Source organism: Papilio xuthus, unplaced genomic scaffold (assembly GCF_000836235.2).
Source record: "Papilio xuthus unplaced genomic scaffold, Pxut_1.1 DF826923.1, whole genome shotgun sequence".
NCBI classification, from domain to species: Eukaryota; Metazoa; Arthropoda; class Insecta; order Lepidoptera; family Papilionidae; genus Papilio; species Papilio xuthus.
In genome coordinates, this window is record NW_013531726.1 from 3,392,460 (window position 1) to 3,413,038 (window position 20,579).

The window sequence follows — 20,579 nt, forward strand, 5'->3', positions numbered from 1 at the left end:
GATATATTAATCTAAAATTGGTATGCTATATGGGGGCTTTAAATTTTCAAAACAATAGTGTTCTGACTGAACACTTTTTAGTCACTAATACTGTAAATTTAGCTTTCGATATAAAATTAATTTATTAACAAAATAAAATAATTAACACGGGAAAGAAGTTAAACTATTGCGGTAATAAATATTACTAACGATAAATCACATTTGGTGCGGTATATTTTTACATTCATTTCCTTGCAATAATTGTTTCCGTTGAAGGGATTGTAAGTACAAAAAAGGTTATGCTGGAAATCAGTTTCCAGTTTTTGTTTGTAATTGCTAAAATATCAAGTTAGGAACATGCTTGCAATACTAGGTAAACCGTAATATAAAGTCACTTACGATCTTGATTTCCCTTGTGTTAGAAATTAATCGCGCACGTTACAACGATCGATATAAACGAAAAATCTGTTGTATATCTGAACTTACGATACAATTTTGATGTGCATACTTTTATCAACATGAAACTGTACAATTAACGTATTGAGAGGTCAAATAAGCCTCTTAATATGGTAAGAGTCAATTCAACTTTGTCCCTGTGCTATTAATTTAAATTATGTAGCCGACTAAGTAGGTATAGATTGAAATATATAGGAACCAGTAATTAAACTAAGTTTCAATTTATTTATATATGAAATATGCAGATGCCGGTTCTCCTAGTATTGCAAGCGTGGTTGATTTGGGGATATTATATTGACCGCGCGAGTTCATGACAACTAAACTTTGAATGAGCATTATTAGTTAACATTACCTGGATGGAAGAATCGATGTTTTCTATCGTAATGATTGTGTTGTGGTTGAACTCTCGCTCGTGGTGAAGCTGTATGGGATGTTAGTGGTATACGTATGGTGTGGTGTGGTGGGGTAGTGCGGTGGGCGGCGCGTGGCGTGGCGCGAGGGCGTGGCGGAGAGCGGCGTGCGCGCGGGTCGGCTGCACCGCCGCGACACGCCGCACCACCTCAAGAACAAGCGCGTCAGCCACATTGACGCAAGTCGCGCGCGCGACCTCATTGCGCAGGTGCAGTCTTTGTCGCTAATTAAACTATGTCCATAACATACATAAATAGAAGCCGTCTCTGTTGTTACTTACACTATACTTTTAACACACATTAGGTTAATTCAGTTTGCTTGAGTAAAACTCTTCCTTTGCGGATTAAGATAGATCCAGTGTCTGTGGAAACTTATACCTGATTCCAATACAAATCTTTAAAACCATAAACAAGTATGTAGTTTCTGTTAAAACTCTACACTGTGCTGCTATTTCATTTCCGTCGTGATTTGCACTAAACACATAAAACGACATATGTACAAGTGTAGACGTAGTCTTTTACAGCATTTTTCTAAACAATCAATAATGAAGTATTGTGCTTCTAACTCAGCTTATCAAGAAGCAGACTGATGATTTTGTTCCAATAGAAATTGACTAGATCATTTGCAATGTTGGTTTATAGTTATGCGTTAATTTTTATTTTATTTCATAGGATAATAATTTATATATTATAATTACGGTATCCGTTATTAATGAAATACAATAGTTGTTCAATGAAGTATTAAATAGCCGTGTAAACTGAGCTGTTCGATTAACTCGACGCTAGTGGGGTAAAGCGGATTACACTCATAATGAACCGTAATCCATTTCATAATGAAGCAATTATAATTAGTAAGCTCGCATACAACATATAATTTCAAAACAGATTTAAATTTTAACGTGTTTTAAAAGATAAATAGCCATTTTCATCAGTCTGCTATGTGTGTGCATGTGTGTTCATGTTGTGATGGTATTTTGCTTACATATATTAAACTTTTTTTTTAGAAAATAAAATGGTTAAATAATGCCAGGGTTAAATATTAACTGTTTGACTAACATTGTGTGTAAATTTTACGTTGTTGTTTTTTCTTTCATCTGTTTTGTTCTTTGTTTGTGATTTACTGTTTACGGATTCTTGTATAAATCGCGTGGTATGTTAATGCCATGTATTGTTGGAATACATAGTTCACGTACTACTAACGAAACATAGGTCTATAATTGGTGATAGTATAAACCCAATGCGATAGTTCTTAGTTAAATAAAATAAAGTCGTGACCGTGTTTTCTCTATATAAAGAAAACGCAATATTATATAGAAATGTAACTCCACGAGAAAGAGTAAAAGCGGACGCGCGAGCCGCAACGAAATTTCTTATCCCCTATTAAAGTGTATAAACAATAGACTCGTGAGATCTGCCAGTACATCGTGACAGTTGTTTTCGTGTGCGGACATAGTACTATCGCGCGGCGTTCACCGTACAATCTTACAAACTAACCAATAGAAAATGGTACCTCATTTAGCAAGAAACTAAATTCGATTCCACAATTCGTTCGATCCACTTTTTTTCTTGTATTTTTTGCCTCTAAATAGTGTTAAAGCGCAGCATGTAGTATTCAAGTGAACGATTTCGTACGGCGAAACGTTACTTTTCTGTGAACGCGTCTCGAGCGCGGGCAATCGGCGTGCGTCTGTCACGCGCTGGTGCGCTGGCCCTCTCGACCACAACGCAGACCCTCCGAGAGGCTCGCAGAAATGAGCGCATCGCGCCGCGCTCCCGATGCTCTGCCTCAACATATTAATCGATAAATAAGACCGCTCTCTCGATACCACCGTTATATTAAATAGATCGCACCGTTTAAATTCCCCGGCGCCTACTACCGCGAAATGAGGTGCTTAAAGGCCGCAGGAGGATGGCTCGCGCGGGTATGATCACGATTATCGATTATAACGATTTATCGATTTTAATTTAAACTGTTTAGTTTGTTGCTTACTTGGTTTTAGAATTGTTGAACGCTGTTTCGAAATGTGTTGTGTTTAGTTAGAAAAACGCCTGCTTTAAATGTAATAGTGAATCTTAAGTGCAATGGTTTTAAGTTGATATTTTCTTGCAGGCGATCAAGAAGCGCGAACAACAGGAGGAACACAAGACTGATGAGGAGGAGGCTGTCGATGACGTGCCTGATGGTGAGTTTTTAAATATGATATTCTTAATTTTAGCCCGATATTTTACCATTTAATATGTGTACCAACTCGATTCAAATTACGATTGTTAGAAACCCTTAGTTCTTTTTAGAAATTATATGACACAATATGATCGTGACACTTTTTTAGAAGATTAAAGTACTGACATACTTAATCTATGAGTTAAATGTCACTTTAATACGTTTTACAAAAGTTTATTATCATTCTACGCTACACGATTTTGCATTTTAAAAGATTGCAATAGTTTCGTAACATAGTGCGCATCATGCGCCGCCGTGATGTTGGTTTCACACCAGGGCAAAACACTTAGGCAGAGCAGTAAATAGTTCAGTTCTTCTAGTGTTTAATAAACAGTTACTGTCAAAGTAGTACTGTTTGGTCTTTGTCTATGCTTTCAACCTATAGCAGTACTGATCTGTCTTACTATGCTACCTCATAGTGCTATCCTCGTGGGTAACTTGCATGTTGTGTGTTGCGATATTATTTTAAACGTTCGTGAGCACTTCGTGTTGGCTAAAGTTCACTCAACAAAGAACATACCGATCTCATAGAACTTAAAAACTTTCCAACGTTCCCGCTTAATGTAGTCATTACTTTTTATAAACATTATTATTACGAAGGAAGACTATCACTGTATTGTTATTGACCATATACTCACGCTCTCAATACTATTCAACTTTCTTTTTCATTTTAAATTCATGGTTTGGAATCCGGACATATAGTTCTCAATCCGTCTCAAGCGATTCTTGGCTCTATCTAACTTTTATAAATTGTTCAATAAATTCTATACTTAAAAATCCTGGTTTAAAAAGAAACTGTGCTTAGATTTTCTTATCTGGAACTCTAATATTTTGTTACAATCTAAATCGCATGCCAAATCTACAGATAAAATCATGTGTGTCGTCATTGTGTATGTTAACATTCTTCTCTGTTATCGTATTCTTTTTTATCTCTAGTACTATCAACTATCATAAAATATTTCGGTCGAAAGAAACGCGGGTATAGCCTTTCCAAAGACCGGCAACGTATCTGCAATTTCTCAGGTATTGCGGATGTCCATGGACGTCGATGATAACCTCTTCTTTTATAAAAAAGAATCTTCTTCGTCAATTAACGATAGTATAAATATGAGAAATTGAACCTTTTTGCTTGGTTGGTTTTAATTTAAATACATCGTATCGCTTACACGTGATCCAAGGTTTTTAAATTGTAAAATATGGTACATTTTATTCTATAGAACCGCATTATCGACATTTATAACATCTTTACATTTTATTGAACCATTGTCAATGGTTTACGTCGACAATAGCTGTTGCAGTCTACATGAAGCAATATTTCATACGCAACGTTCGCTTCGACGATATCAAATCTGTATCGCGTCTTATCAGCTTATCTGGAACGCTAACTCCGCTATGTAGCTAACATAGGACGTGCCAGAGCTCACAACTCACTAGTAATAAGCAACGTTACAACGTTACTCCGGTAATTACACAGTGAAACTGAAATAAATGTCGCGTGATATCGCGCGAGTTATTCATTAGAAATTATATTACGTATTTTCATCGAAGGATCTCACATAGAGTTCGGTTTTGCATTCAAACAATTAGTACGGTCACAAACTTCGCAGTGTTACGTTATCGATCGTGTGCGAATAATAAAATCAATAGATATGAAATTCTGGAAGTGTTAGTGTTTTGTGCAGTAACTTTGTCGTGTTCAGTGTTGCGTGAATTTTTAATTTGTTATGATGTAAAAATACTTTGACGTCGTTTCTTTGGGAATTAATTATCAAGTTTTTATTGTTGAATACTTCGCATAGTTTAATAAACATATTACACGTATTGATTGCTTTTAAGTAAACATTGGTAATATTTAAAAAAAAAACAAAATATTAGTTCTCTGAAGAACAAATATTCTCTTGTTTGCATTCACACTTACTCGACCGTTGTCGATACGAAGGTCACGCTAGTTATAATAGTAGCTTATGAATATCATGTGATCCGTGGAACTGTCTTCTGTATTGTTACAATCGTCACACCCGGAAGCCCTCGTTTGCTCTATTAATCCGACAATAATGGTTGGTACCCTGTCATCTTCCTGTCCATACTTTCTCTGCCCTCGAAGCAAACCGTCTCTACCCACGTCCGAACTACGCTAGTTAACATTCACAGTACTTTCTCGATTTTGTCAGGAATTAATTATTATTATTTTTTGGGTTTATTGATAGGGATTCGTCACTAATGGTATAGGAATTCTTCAAACACCACACCCTTCTGATAACATGTAATTTATAAATCGATATATTGATAAATTGCAATCATTTTCACTTCGAAATTGTATTTATTAATACTAGCAACCGGTTCAATAAATCAAATATGCAATATATAATGTGTGTGTTATAATGTTATGTATTTTTAATCTAATCGCGTTGTCAAACTAATGTTTTTGTTTGTTTTGTTTCCTCATTAACCTATATCGTTTAATCATTGATGTTATAAAACTTGCAAAAAATAAAAATAAGATACTTGCTATTAATGATTTTTGATGGATTATGTATGTAGTAAGCAATGAAATGAAGTTGCTGGTTTTCGAAATAATAAATATAAAACCCATCTAGGATAGACACAGAATTGAACGATTCGATGACATCGATAAATATGAATTTAAAGAGATTTAATTGAAAAAAAAAAGTTAAACAAAATTAACTGACTCTGTAACTACTAAAAGAATAATACGACTAGGCTGCTACAAAAACACCTGCCCCCATTAATATACAATCAGATAATGTGTACAAACATAATATTATCACTTCGCACATGGAATATAAATCCTTGACACACAATTTTTCACCAAACAGTGACCACGCATTACACCAAGTTCTGTTTGTTTAGTCACATATTTGTAAAACATGAAATACTGTTGCTTTTTTAGGTTGTAATAAACACAGGGATTTAAAGCTTATTAGACTAATAAATAAATAAACAAAATCTGAAGCGTTTGCTAGTATTAATTACAACAGGAAAGTGAATAATGAAGTCATGTTATTGAACTGTTGACATAATCTTATCAGCAGTAGTAAAACAATTCGTTTGAAGACATGTACCAGCAGTGATCGGAGAGCTCTCCATCGACACGGTTTCCGTTGCTTTATCAGTTTAATTTATAATAGTTTTAGGCAAATATTGTGAAACTTAAAATTAGTAGTGATATGTTAAAAAATTAAAAATGTATCGGAGAATACAGTCTAGTAACATGACTGCAACACTTTATTAAGTGACTATTCCAGCTAGACAAATGAAGATTAGTTTGTACACATTGTAATATAATTCGAAAGCTTTAAAACATTTTATTATTGTAGCATTCAAAGAACTTAGGTGGTCCCTGTCAAGCGGTTGAAGAGTAAAGACAGATCGCTTTTAGTTCGCGAAGATCACGTCGGTCTCACGATTAAGCATCTATCAATTTCCCCGTCAGTTAATCATTGTTCTCACGACCGCCATCGTCCGGCGCGCACTCGGTTGTTTTGAACAAATTTTTAACCTCAATTAACTCCGACAACTTGGCGCTTGTTCGCAGACTTGTGGTCATTTACTAATGCGCCAACAGACAGTAGTCATTAATACACGAGAGTACGATGTTAATGTTGCGACTTTCTTTGATATGATACATTACTTTGTCACCGAACGCCTCGTTTATGTGTTTGTTTATAGATAAGGAATTGGTGTTAATTAAGTTTTAAATGTCAATAAAAGTGTAAAGTTCAATAACAAAGAAATGAAAGACAAAAGATTGGAATTAAAACTAAGTGTACGCGGGGACGGCTCCCTGAGCCGGGATAGTACTAGAAGCAGCACAAGAAGCAATCGAAGTAACTTCAGTAATGGTTCCACCGGTTTGCCGGTGAGCGAAATTTTCGCAATAGATCGCTTCTCAGCGCCACAGCATCGACCCTTCGATATCCAAACCAAAAGAAACGCTCAACCAATCCAACATGGATACCCTGCGCAAAGCTTGCAAACATTAAATTATTACGAGCAATCACAATATCCTACAGAAATAGCAGCTAATCGGCACAACCCATACATAGACTATTCAGAACCAATTAGATACGACGACAGATTCCAGTATCCACCCAATGTACAATATCAAGCAGTGTATGATCCAAATAATCGATTTTATGGAACATCAAGTCGAGCTGATGTACAAAGACCTGCTAGAGAGTACACCACAGAGCCTCGCTCTATACTCCAACGTGAACAAGGTCGTATGCCGTATGGCAGCTTACCACGGATGGTACATGCACAGCCGAATGTGCAGTACTACAACTCTCTGCCACGCACACATGACTACATACCAGAGGAGTATTCTGGAAATTATACGCTTCCCGCACCAAGACGTGTGCGCATCAGTGAACACCAGCCCATTGTTCATGGATATGGTATGTATTATATTAAATGACAAGGTTTAGATAATTACTATTTGTTTTCTTGCTGCTGTTTAAATCGTGAGATATAATTACACGTGTATATGTAACTACTTAAGGAGATAATTTTATGAATCATGTTTATATTCCTCGCGATATAATACCTAACCTTTCACGATCATAATTACAGCAGCTATCTGCAATATCAACTAACGATATGTTCAATTCACAACAAGGAGAAATTGCACTTGGAAAGCGGATTTGCATAGAAACTGAGCCAGTAATCGATACAAGATGTATACAAACATAATTCCATTAGTTTTCACTTTCAGTTATTTACTAATGATGCTTTTTGTTATCATGATGCCGAGTAATTAAAGCTGTTGTAGAATAAATGTTAAAATAGCTTAATATTAATTGCAGCTTAAAATCTATGGGTACTTACTAAAATGTTGTCTAATTCAAAACGCCTTTACACATTAAAGGTTAAAGCATTATCGATTAGGCCCACACGTGATGAAATTAGTTTATTCTTATTTAGACGTGGTGTCTCTGCAACGTCTGAACTAATTATATCATAACTAGAAATTACCTAAATCAGCTAAAACAATATTTTTAATTTTCATAACGCGAACAAATTTAACATTAAAACAATAAGGTTATTGAAGTTTATATGCTTATAATAATGCGTGTGTGCACATATAGGGCGAGATATGGGCCAACCCTCCGGGGCCGACAACAATAGCCTGTCGACCACTGGTGCGCGCCACTGCCCCGGTCCGTCAGGTGCGCGGACCTGGACGCAGTTCTTATTACGCCTCCATACGTCACACGTTCAAAGCCCAACGCTTTTTTATTTTATTAAAAAAAAAACAATGGCGGTCACAAAGTCAGCTGTTCGCGGTATAATGTGTTCCTTAATGGAGTTCACTTTCAAAGCGAGTAAGTTTCTTGTTTTTTTTTTTACATTCTTGCAAAGTCTGAATTTTAATTTCGTTTCATAACTCATGGAATTGTGAAAGTTAATTTTAAATCCTGTCTTTCTAGATTATTCTGAATTATAAAGTTTGTTAAAATATTGCATATTGTATCTATTGTGTCTTAATTAACATATAGATACATAGTTTAGATTTATAGTGAATCACCGTTCTGTTTTGGAGCGGTCGGTATTTACCTTGCCTTTCGGTGTTGGATTGTGCACAATGGTATACCGGTTTCCGAAGGTTGATCGCGAACTTATCACCTTTTATTTTTATTTCCCTCGGAACTAGACATCACTGTAGCGTTTCTACGTTACAATTTTTTCAACAACTGTCTGCTCGAATATGTTATTACTTTCATGTAGTTACTAATTTTATCTAGACATTTTTACCGGCGCGCTTAATGATAATGAAAACTTTTTTATTGTTCCTACAAAGCTTTATTGCGTAACGTGATTTCGTGTCGTTTAGTGCTATTCCGGCATACTGTAATGTTCTTACGGTTATCTGATAGAAAGTAAGCTGCATTTGAGGTTGTTTAACCCGGCTGGATTATAACAAATATAACGGATGGGCGAACGGCGTTCTACTTCGTGCAAATTGCTCGAGGATAAAGCGGATATCCTCACTTACTAAATGTCAGAGTCCCATGAAATTATATTTACTTTAATCCTTTGTAATCATTAAATATTCACACAGTTAAGACAAAAATAAGGATTTAAGTAATGCCGAGTAGAAAATTATTTATATTATAGTAGCCTAGATTTGTTAAGACTTATTCTCATATCTTCATTATGCGGTTTGTGGTCATACCACCTTATTACTGAGGCGGAGATTCCCACCCTTTTGTAAATTATGTCCTTCGCGCTTCACTGCTTTTTGATAAGTGACAAGTGATTGATTGTCATTTTTTTGATTGTATTTCAATCCCTATTTACAAACAATATTAACATCAATAATGATTGTCTATTTTTTTTATTATATATTTTTAATTCGCGATTCCTTGTGTCTTCGTCAATTAGATGCAAATGTATCCAAATTCTTCTCTCGGATACAAAACCCGTTATTTTACCAAGTTAGTATTGAACTCGATCGCATCAGTTCAAATAACGCTATATTGTTTAAATTTCAAATCAGGTAGTTATTCGCTACATTGGTTAGGTCATACACTTCACGGCAGCTTTTTCCCTGACCGATACGACATGCTGTGCATTTAAAATGACATAAATAAAGGACAAGCTCAAGTCTACAAGTGATTGTAGTGCCAATATCTATTAGTTGACGACTAATCGCCATAAGTATTTGTGAATAGTTATTCATGTTTAATGACATTAGCGTAAATATAGCCTACGCTTAGTTTGCTTGCCTCAGAAAAGAATGTTCCATGGGGTCATAAACAAACAGACGACAGGAAAAGCTTTATCGTGTGCAGCTGCGTACAGGCACATCTTAAAGGAGAACTTCCAATATTAAACACCAGCGTTTTACGGTGTATTGAATTTAGAAAAAATCTTTAATTATATTTACTGTAAAAATCATATTTTTTGTGAAATAGAGGAAACAAATATACAATTGTTGGAAAATAAAGTTAGAATAGTCCAGTATATAAACTAATTTCGTATTTTATTAAACATTACCGTTAAAATGTAAAATAAAATATTTATAAACTGTATGTAAATATCGTTATTTTTTTGTGTCATCCACCCACAAGAGTCCCAAGCGCTGTGAATTCTCCACAAACTACATCACCGTTACCGTTATACATGTCAGAAGAACAAAACAACCAAGAAAATGTCCTTTCGCAAACAAGTTTATTAACTTTTTAGCATTAGTAAGCGACTCTAAATATATTCAAATGACTTGTGACTTGCGGTCGTATATAATTGGCACGCTTGCATAAATTAATTGCACTATGTTAAGTACTTTCGAAAGCTGAAACCAATAATCCTGTATTATTAATCCGATGTTAAACTGAAAGCTACATCCCCGACAGGGGAAGGCAATTTCTAATTTTCTCTGTAGCTACGGGATACGATTATTGCATATCAACTTAATGTCCAGTCTTGGGATACTTTTTAATTAAAACTATTAAGTATTTATATCTCCGTCGTTTGCTTCAATAAGTTTTAATGCGATGAAAATTGAGAATTTAATTCATAAAAGGATAGGATATAATATTGTTTTACTTAAATTCCGTCAATTCTTACAATCTTCAATCAGAAATAAATCAGTCGAAGAATATCTATTTTTCACTAAAGCACGGAAATTAAACATTATAAAAGTAGCCCAATATTAATACTATAAAAAGGGATGTTTCGTTTAGATGGGTGGATGCAGAGATCTTGCTGAAATTTGGCATATATGTAGAATATACCCTGGAAGAACACATAGGTTACCGGTCTCGCGGACGGAATCGCAGGCCACATAAAGACTAGATATAAGTACACGGAAGGAAATAGCAGTAATCGTACTAATCAATTTGAAAGATAAGATTAATTGGTCCGTCGCAAGCAATTTGACGTTCGTGTAACGAATCGAAAGTGCTCGCGTTATATTTGATGGGATCTATTGGTGCTGGTAATGAATGGGCAGGTAATGCGAGGGTTAAAATAAAAGGAGTGTTTTGTTGGGTTGTGACTTTCTATTTTTAATGGAGAGGAGAGGTCGCGGGCGCAAGCATCTACATCCCGCGCCGAGGCTGCGCGCGCATTCCGACTCCGTATACGGCGTAAGACGCGCGCGCGCATTACCTACGGACAAAAAAATAATATCGGATTATTTTATTAAGTAATTTATAATCTTTTTAATTATCACGAAAATTAAAAAAAAATAGGTTGTATTGTTCGAAGTTTAAATTAATTTTGTACGAAGTGCATTTGTTTTGATCCTGATATTGGACAATGACCGATTCGGAATGCGCTAGGCAGTGCCGGGCCGGCGGCAGGTTGATTGACGAACTGCATTAGATAGGCCGGCCGGCTGGGCCAGTATAGCGCCGCTCGATCTAGTAAGAGACAATTGGTCCTAGGAAATGGGTGTACTAAGAAGGAAAAAGCGTAAGTCAACTCTCAGTGTTATGTCTGTGATTACTTAATACAGTTTATTTTGTAATTATTTATTTAATGTAGTGGTTTTTTTAACAATTAAATTGATTTTTTAGTTCGTGTTAAGGATTTGTGTAACTTTATATGAAAGTAATGTGTAATAGTACTTAAGTAAATACGAAATTCCATTTAGCGATTTTTTATTAAATTAATTTAATACGAATTTTAATAATTTTTTGTAAAACGGAAAAAGTATTAAACTGTTAGCGAAAAACAAATTAAATCTTTTTCTTTTACAATCACAAAACAGCAGTAATAATATCTATCGATCTTTCCAGCGTTAATCTCAATTTTCTCCAGAATCCAACCGCTTTACGAGTTTATTATGTACCCATAAGAAATTCACCGCAGATACTTTCCCGTCGTAATAAAGTTCTCGTAAATATGTCTAGCTCGGAAATGCAAAACACTCCTATTGTTTTATCTCTATTTCGCGTAATAATCTTGTTTCATGCATAAATGCATATCATCTTAGTCAGAGGAAAACACAAAACAAAAATCTTCTGTGTTGTTTATTTTAGTTTCATGTTTAAAGGTAAACTAAACAAAATATAACGTTACAACAAACAATGAAAAATCAAATGGTGTTAAAGCTAAGTAAATGTTTTTTTTTCTAGTTTATCTTTTTCAATAAGAAAAAGTTGTTTTGTGAATTTTGTTGTATATTTAAGTGTAAATCGAAATACCACCGTTATTTTATTAAAACAAAAACAATAAATTCAAGCAATCCGGATGCAAATCTAAAGGGCAAACTTCTATTTAAGCATCTCTCCCGCGGCAAAATTGCAAATGAAGCAACAAACTATCTTCTCAGTAGACAGCTCCAGTCAGTCACATAGCTGGAGAAAAGTTATATTTATAGACGTAGAAATTGAGCTACACTTTCTACTGAAATAGAACATAGGACTGGTAATTTGACACGATCATTGTTATTCAAAAAAATCCATTGTTTTTTTTCGCTATAGTCCTACTCTAGGTCATGATGTGATCGACAAATAATCGAATTTTGTCCGAATTTGCTATTGATTTATATTTACGAGTAGGTATTACCGTGAAATTACACTTTCGAAACAATTGAAAGCTTTCTATCAGGTTCTTTCTGACACCAAAATCTCTGTAAACATATCGTCATCCCTGTCATCTTTGGAAAAAAAGAGATAATTTTTACAAATATACTCGTACTCTTTATTAATAGGAAACAATATTTTTTGTTAACAGATAATAGGAGCAATTCACATTACTAGAACCGAGTAAATTTAAGTTAAATAAAACATTAAATAAAAGTGTGTTCTAATTGGGATACCACGATACCACAAAAATGCGTTATAAGGAAGTTATCTACTACGTTTGACTGTATTGAAGTCACCTGCCATCTGTGGCATTTCCGAATAGGTATGAATGTTGTGAATTTAAAAAAAAATAACCTACCTTGGCATAGGTCGACTACACACCTGCTATAAACTTGTCGATAATGAGCTGCCTATCGATCTCATTACGCAAACTTATCGTCGATTTGCGTCTAAAAAGACATTAAAGCAGAACTAAATTAAAACAAGACTTTGTTGTCCTATAAATGACGCATACGCAGTGACGCGTACTTGAATGTCAGGTTTTTGTTTATAAAAATGGATTTTTAACTACGTTTATCAACGTAACTTAAATCAAAACATTTCATGCGCAGTTGTATTATAATTGCTGCTAAATTTAAACGGAAACAAACATAAAACCAGTTAATCTTGACCTTCACAATTCGCAGATTGGATAATTCGTATTTGTATAATATAATGCTTCATCATTCTTTATTAATTGTATCGGGATATGTTCACATCCCGTCACAATTATCAATGGTGTAAAATATCGATAAAGTGATATCGATAAAAACATCTTAAAATGCTGTCTGCACATGAAATGCGGTAGTTTATTGCTTTAATGGGTCATAATATAACATGTTGAAGACATACATAACCTTGAAGTATAATAACTCAGTTGTAGTATGAAGGTGAAACGGTTGCCTAACTTTGTGTTGTGATGCGGTCATCGTTCACGTACTGGGCGCGTCTTGAGGCAATTTGGGATACCGATAGGGTTGACTTAAAAGACAAAAATAAAGCCCATCAAAAAACATCTGTAGACAACCATGAGGTGATACATAAAAAACTGGTTGTAACCAGTTTTTGTAGATAGTTTATAATACAACAGATATTTTATGACTTTGAAAAATCTGTTTGGAAAAGACATCTACTACAAATTTATATATGCGGTCTCATTGAACGCACGGAAATTGCAAATCAGGTTGTAGCGAAAAGGTGCATGCATCTTATATTAAAAAAATATATATTTTTATTTGGTACCAAAATGTTACAAAAAGCTTGACAACCCTAGGTATTTGTGCTGCGTAACCATATAGCGTGTCACCATTATTTAACTAATATTTTATGTGAGGACTGCTCTGTTGTTTCATAACAAAATTTAAACATTGTTTTGATTTCGGTTTGGTTAAATTTTCAAATGTAGGTCATTTCATCAAATTATAAAAAGCAAACATAAACTTTTAAATTTAATACTCTTATTTGTTTACTTAGTATCTAATCGGTTAAATCAATGTGCCTAAAAAACTGACCGGACTTTATCCAATATTTACAATCAAGGTGAAAACTTGACCTGCGACCTAACAAAGAAACATCTTGTTGATATGACTAAGTTACATTATAAATCTCTTTACATCATTTCGTTTCAACAAAATAATTTGTTCTCATTAAATTATAAGAAATTAATTCTATGCGCAACGCATATAGATATAGATCTTTATTCCGCATTCCCGTCATGGGAGGAAAATTTTTAATAACGAAGTAGTAGGGAAATGCAACACAACTTCCCTTGATAAGTAACTAAACTACAATGGTTCTCATCCTAACTCGTTATATTACCTACAACGTAAAGTGTGTATTGAGACGTAAATCTTTAGCTATCGTGGTCGTAGCATTTTATTACATTCGCCACAACCAGTAAGACCTATTGAGATTTCTCTACGACCCGTGGGAGATAGAGATTTTTGACAATCGAATTGCCCTTTTTTATTACCTTTTGTTTAATGCACAAAAGACTATTAAAATTTAACGGACATGAAATCGAATTTATTATAGTAATAGTTAAACTTTTCACTGTGATTATGTTAAATATAACGAATTAAAGAACTAATTGTACCAACAAAAATAATACTAACCCATTAAAACTTTCTCAACATCATTAGGTTTATAATAATTAAATATATTTAGGTAATATATGTACTTATTGTAGTATTGAATGATCACATAACATTGTACAGGTTTAACACCATCAAATGTACTTGCGATATAATGTAATAGAATAACAATACAGTAAAGTACCACACGTTACGTAAGCCTCATGTGGCGTAAACAAGGTAATCGTATGCCGTATGCCGGTCATGTCAAACTGCTAACATTTTATAATGATCTCACATCTCTATGCTACTTTTAATGCCATCTCATGTTACTTGTTATAAGATAAAATTTTGTTTATCTGCAATTATAGTTCGCTGCCTAAGTAAATGTTTACGCTAATCTGTTTAATTCTCTAAGGGATTGCGTTCTTTTTTCATTGAGTTTCCAGTCCCGACTTCATTCTTCAAAAACTTTCTTGTGGTACAGTAATGCACTATAGTAATTTTCGATAATTCTATCAATTTCTAGCTTTTTCAATAAATGGAATCAATCAAGCTCACTTTCACCCGTCAATTGCTATACGATTAGAAGTAAATTACCGTAGTTCCTAGAACAGAGCATTTTCCTACAGCACGAGACCGACGACCGATAAACTACGGTCACGAATCCCTCTGCGCAAATCACGACTCTTTCTTGGATACAATAGTCGCCTTGTTATTCCATTAAAGTCTGTGTAAGGGTGAAAGTACATCTCATGATTGGCCATTGTACGATGCAGGACGCGACGAATACGGATGGTTCTGGAGCAAGATTTCACTGTCTGAACATTCGTCTTGACATGGCGATTACCGGGCAAATGCTATTACAGTTTGCTTGTTTGTTACACAATTCAATGTAGGTTCAACAGAGGGCCCTGTTGAGAGAAATCCAATAGAACGGGGTCTTATCAGATCGGATATCGCGCGCCATTTGTGTCTCGTTACGTGGTTTTATGTGCTAGACCTTTAACAATGACACGAACCATTTCCGATTTATAGAAAACGGTTCAAGGCACTTTCACGAAAGCTCTCGCCCCTCGCCTTTAGCGTTTCGAAAGCGGCCATCATTTCTGCATTGTATATTCATGGAACATTACCATTGCTATCCAGTCGTTATACGATAAACCTATTCAAGATAAACTAATAGAGTAATAGGTATTGAATTAGCTTTTCCTCCTATATTTATTGACTCCTTAATATTTCTTAAATATTAATTTATTACAAATTAAGATCAGATTAGGATTCTAGGATTTGTATTCGGGGTAATAACTCGACATCAACCGCAAGGATACTGGGTCGATTACTCCAATATCATTTACCCTAATATTGGTTTTGTATAAAGTAACAGAGTTATTTTATCAACAGTACTCGAGTAAACAGTCAGACAACTTAATAAAACGTTGTTACAACTAGCGGATGTCGAGAGTTTACCATCAACTCTCATTGTCATTACGTAGTCTGGCTTTTAAGTGCCTTTTAAATTCATATCGCCGTTTAAAGAGGTGCGTTTAAATTGCTGTAACGATTATGTAATTGCTATAATTTTAAAACGCCGATAACGTCAGAGTTACAGTAATTTTAATGTTATTGTTTATACACTATACTGTTACATTAAAATATCTTAAAAGTTATTCGTGTACTATATATAAGAGCATAAATTGGATTAAACGTTGCTGTGCCGTCAACTATATTATTATTAGTGTAATTACCCGTAGGGCTAATTTAAGTACTTGCGGTTCTTTTTATACGCCCACGATTAATATTTCTAGAAAATACGTTGATCTGTACTTTAAACTTCTTATTTTAGCTGTGTTTTTTATATGTTTTGCTTTACGAATATTTATAGCACCTGTGTTTAATAAATAAAATATGTACTACAAGAATTTGTTCGTAACAAGCTAATTGTAAAATAATTTCAATTTTCAAAATGTGTTCAAATATGAGTAATTGTTAGAAAATTGATTTTTCTATGATATTTTCTAATGTTAAATTATCCTTTGTTTAGGTGAGTCGGTATCGGAGCGGGCGGCGAGCGAAGCCAGCGGCTCCAGCGTACAGGAGGGTCGCGTTACGAAAGTGCGTATCGCGCGTACTGCTGGCGGGCTCGGCCTGAGCATCGCGGGCGGCCGCGGCTCCACACCATACATCGGCGATGACGACGGGATCTTTATATCGCGGGTTACGCCCAACGGACCCGCCTACATGGCTGGACTCAGGGTACGAGCTTTAATACTTCGATTAGCTGGCGCTTAATTTATCACGTCGGAAACCAGTGTTTTCTTCCAACGAATACTGTTTTTATATTGATAAGAGACATTTATTTGTACAGCTGGAAGTTTATTTACGGTTAAAAAGAAATCGATGTCATGTGTCTTTCTTCTAAAGGATTTTCTGTCGAATTTACCTTACTCTGTTAAATAATTGATAATTCAAAAGTAATTATTTCGATTGCAATAGTGTAAGGTTTTTATTGCTTTTTAATTTGTTTTAAACATCTAATATTTACCCATCCAAGACAAGAAATCAATTAGTCAATGTAATTATCTTGTCAGGTGGGCGACAAAGTGCTTTCAGTGAATGGTACACCCGTGCTAGAAGTGGACCATTACTACGCGGTGGAAGTTCTCAAAGCGAGTGGACCTGTGCTCACACTTGTTGTGGCGAGGGAAACACCTCCATCTACCAGGTAATATGTTTTAACATTACATTTCATTTTGACTCTTGTTTTTAATAATATCATAAATACTAGCTGTCGCTCCCGACACCGTCCGTGCGGGATGAGAAAATAGATAGTAGCCGATTCTAAGACCTAATGAATATGCATATAAAATTTCATAAAAATCGGTCAAGCTGTTTCGAAGGAGTATGGTAACAAATATTGTGACACGAGAATTTTATATGTAAGATTTAAGCTAATTACTACTTTTAGTACTTAAGTTCAGAGCTAATTTTTTGAACTGGATTTTACTACCTTTCCACCTTATTCTTACAAGGAAAGGAGGATAAGGGGTAGTGGATTTGTTGGAATTTGCCCCGAAATGGGATATATCCTTTTTTTAATTTGGATGTAATATGCTTATGTTTATATGTAGAACACACAGCCGCGCTGCGAGCGGCGCCAGCCACCACTCCGTGTCGAGTGCGGCTGACACCGTGTCCACTCTGGAGAACGGACAGGTGATTTATGTCTATTTGTTTTATCTACGCTTTCTATCTCTGCCACCTCCATACAGACCAATCATTTCGACCTCACTCTAAACATTTCTTATTTCATCTACCTTTTGCTTTTGTTTTTTAATCTATTGAAATTAATTTAACGGTTATTCTGGTATCGAAATAAGATCGTTTATTATAAATATATTTTTTGTTACTGCAACTTCGTGTAGAAAAGGAAATGAATTCATAAGCAAAAATTAAATGTATGCATTTTATACGAAAATTAAACTTGTCATGTTGTCAACTTGTAGTTCATATTTCGACTTGTTGTTGCATTGATTATCTCATGTTTTTTTTTAATTATCAGGTAACAACAGGACGAGGAGTGACAGCCAAGCCTCTCATCATCAGCAATCAGTACGCGCAGGAATTCGAACCTGAACAAAAGGATCCAGCGCCGATTGTAACGAATGTCGTGTCACCGGAGTCGACGTACGCTCCCTCGCCCGCACCACAAGTGACGTACCAGCGACTGCAAGCCTCGCCCCCGCCGCCGCAAACACAACCTTATGTACCACCAGGTAAGGATCATTTTAGATTGTTTTTTTTAATATGTCACTTAACTCTGTAAGTAAAGATTTTAAAATCACAAGTTTTATAATACAACTTTTAGGCTAAAAATATTAATAAGATGCTTCGTTTAAAAATGTCTTTTCTTATTTTTTCGGTCATAATAATTGCTCATCATAGCCAAGGAGTTATATATTTTTAGTTTAGTAATTGTAAAATGAATTTAACCTAGATTATGTCTAAATAGTGGTGATTTATTCATATAGTTAATGACTAATAGTTAATAATAGTTATTATTTTTAATATTAACTTGAACTTGTTTACAAATATTAGGACAAAGATGTCTAGGCATTTTTTTCAAACAAAACTACGCCACAATTTCTTTGGCATAGTAAAAGAAGTCAATGTTCTGACAGATATTGATGATGCGGATACAAAAACAAGTGACCCGCGCTCTCTCGCACTCTATTGATTCAAATAGTTTTTGATCTTTGTGCAGATTACTGTGAGGTGGCTGAACTTAATGTTTTGTACTGCTACACATTTCTATTTATTATTAGGTTATTATTTATTTTATGTGAGAGCTAATAATACGTTATACAATAGGAATGAAAGTGTAATCTCTTTTATAATGGAATTTTATATATTTATTATGAAGAAAACAATTAAAACCCGGATGCTATTGATTATATTTTTTACATAAAAAACACTTATTAATGTTTTCTGTAGTTTTCTCCTTTGTGCAGTATTGTAATCAAAGGATCTATCATGAATAAAAGAGTGTTTGACCATACTCTGTAACAATGATGTTAAGCGATGATCTAAAGATTTGGAACCACTGGACTCTACTTGTATGAGTTTATTCTTCTAGTTAATATGCCAAATCATCTTTTGGATATTTTCAAATATCTTGGCGACACGGCGAAACTCAGCGGGGCGTAAAGAAGTGCGGGAAGAGGGTACTACACACAGGTGACCTTGAGCCACATGTTACAACACATATATTTGCAACAATACTGTTGTTGCAGTGTACCAGCAGAAGGTGCTGGTGCATACGACGCTGATCCGCGACGGCGCCGGCCTCGGGTTCAGCATCGCGGGCGGGCAGGGCTCGCCGCCGTACCGGGACGACAGCGACGCCATCTACATCTCACGCATCTCACCGCACGGCGCCGCCGCCAAGGACGGCAAGATGCAGGTCGGAGACAAGGTCATCTCGGTAAGTCATCAATCTCTAACACGTCGTCTATGCTTTCAAACTTTACTCTATGAAAAAATAAGAATTCGTTTACATTGGTATTTCTTTTAATAGCATCTACAATTATAAATGTATTTAAATATGACATCTTGTGGTAAAACTGGTCATTACTGAATTACTCTATTAAGTGATAAAGAGATAGGATGGTGTTGTGCAGTGAAGTTATTGTACTTGCAGATAAACGGCGTGGACATGGAGAAGGCGCGGCACGAGGCGGCGGTCGCGCTGCTCACCGGCCACGAGCGCTTCGTGCGACTCGTCTTGCAGCGGACCATCACATCTGATCAAGGTACCGCATAAATTATATAAAAAGCATAAGTTTTTTATTATAAAGATAATATTAGTATAACTACCTATTAAAAATCGTCGCTTACAGTCGAAACGATCACGAGAAAGTCAATATCCGAGGAAGTCAAAGAACACAAGACGAGTATGACCAACATAAACGTTGCACCACCCAAGCCTGCGAGCGCGGCCCCCACATTGATCGGCAACCACACGCCCGCCAAGACCACGCCCATCGGCACCGGCCCAGCCCACGTCACAGTGCTGACGTCACAGGTGCCCCAAGCCCAGCGCGTGTCCACGCCCGTCACACAGGTGACGTCACAGCCGCCCCGGGCCGCCTCCACTCCGGAGCCCACGCAGCCGATCCCGCAGCCGCCGCAACCCGCGCCCAGGAAACTCAGCCAGACGCAGACTAATGGACAGGTACAAAATAATTAACAAGGACCGTTTGCCAATGTCACTCTTTGATATTTGTATTAGTTTGAATCGAATGGATTCGTACAGTTTCCTTTGTTTTGGAATATTTAAGAATAC

At 35.6% G+C, this 20,579-nt stretch overlaps 1 protein-coding gene across 11 annotated transcripts in view; it reads left to right on the forward strand.

The window, feature by feature from the left end:
* Positions 1-20,579, forward strand: part of scrib (scribble planar cell polarity protein) — a 74,195-nt gene that overhangs the window by 36,188 nt on the left and 17,428 nt on the right. For 10 of the 11 annotated variants that reach the window (XM_013318398.1, XM_013318404.1, XM_013318401.1 and 7 more), the window contains 8 exons: positions 2,956-3,028; positions 16,779-16,990; positions 17,326-17,459; positions 17,866-17,950; positions 18,297-18,510; positions 19,528-19,718; positions 19,935-20,046; positions 20,134-20,468. In XM_013318398.1, coding sequence (XP_013173852.1) covers positions 2,956-3,028; positions 16,779-16,990; positions 17,326-17,459; positions 17,866-17,950; positions 18,297-18,510; positions 19,528-19,718; positions 19,935-20,046; positions 20,134-20,468 — 1,356 coding nt within the window. Of the gene's footprint in view, positions 1-2,955; positions 3,029-6,266; positions 7,485-16,778; positions 16,991-17,325; positions 17,460-17,865; positions 17,951-18,296; positions 18,511-19,527; positions 19,719-19,934; positions 20,047-20,133; positions 20,469-20,579 lie in introns of those variants that run through there. The other variant, XM_013318406.1, reaches the window with a different exon arrangement.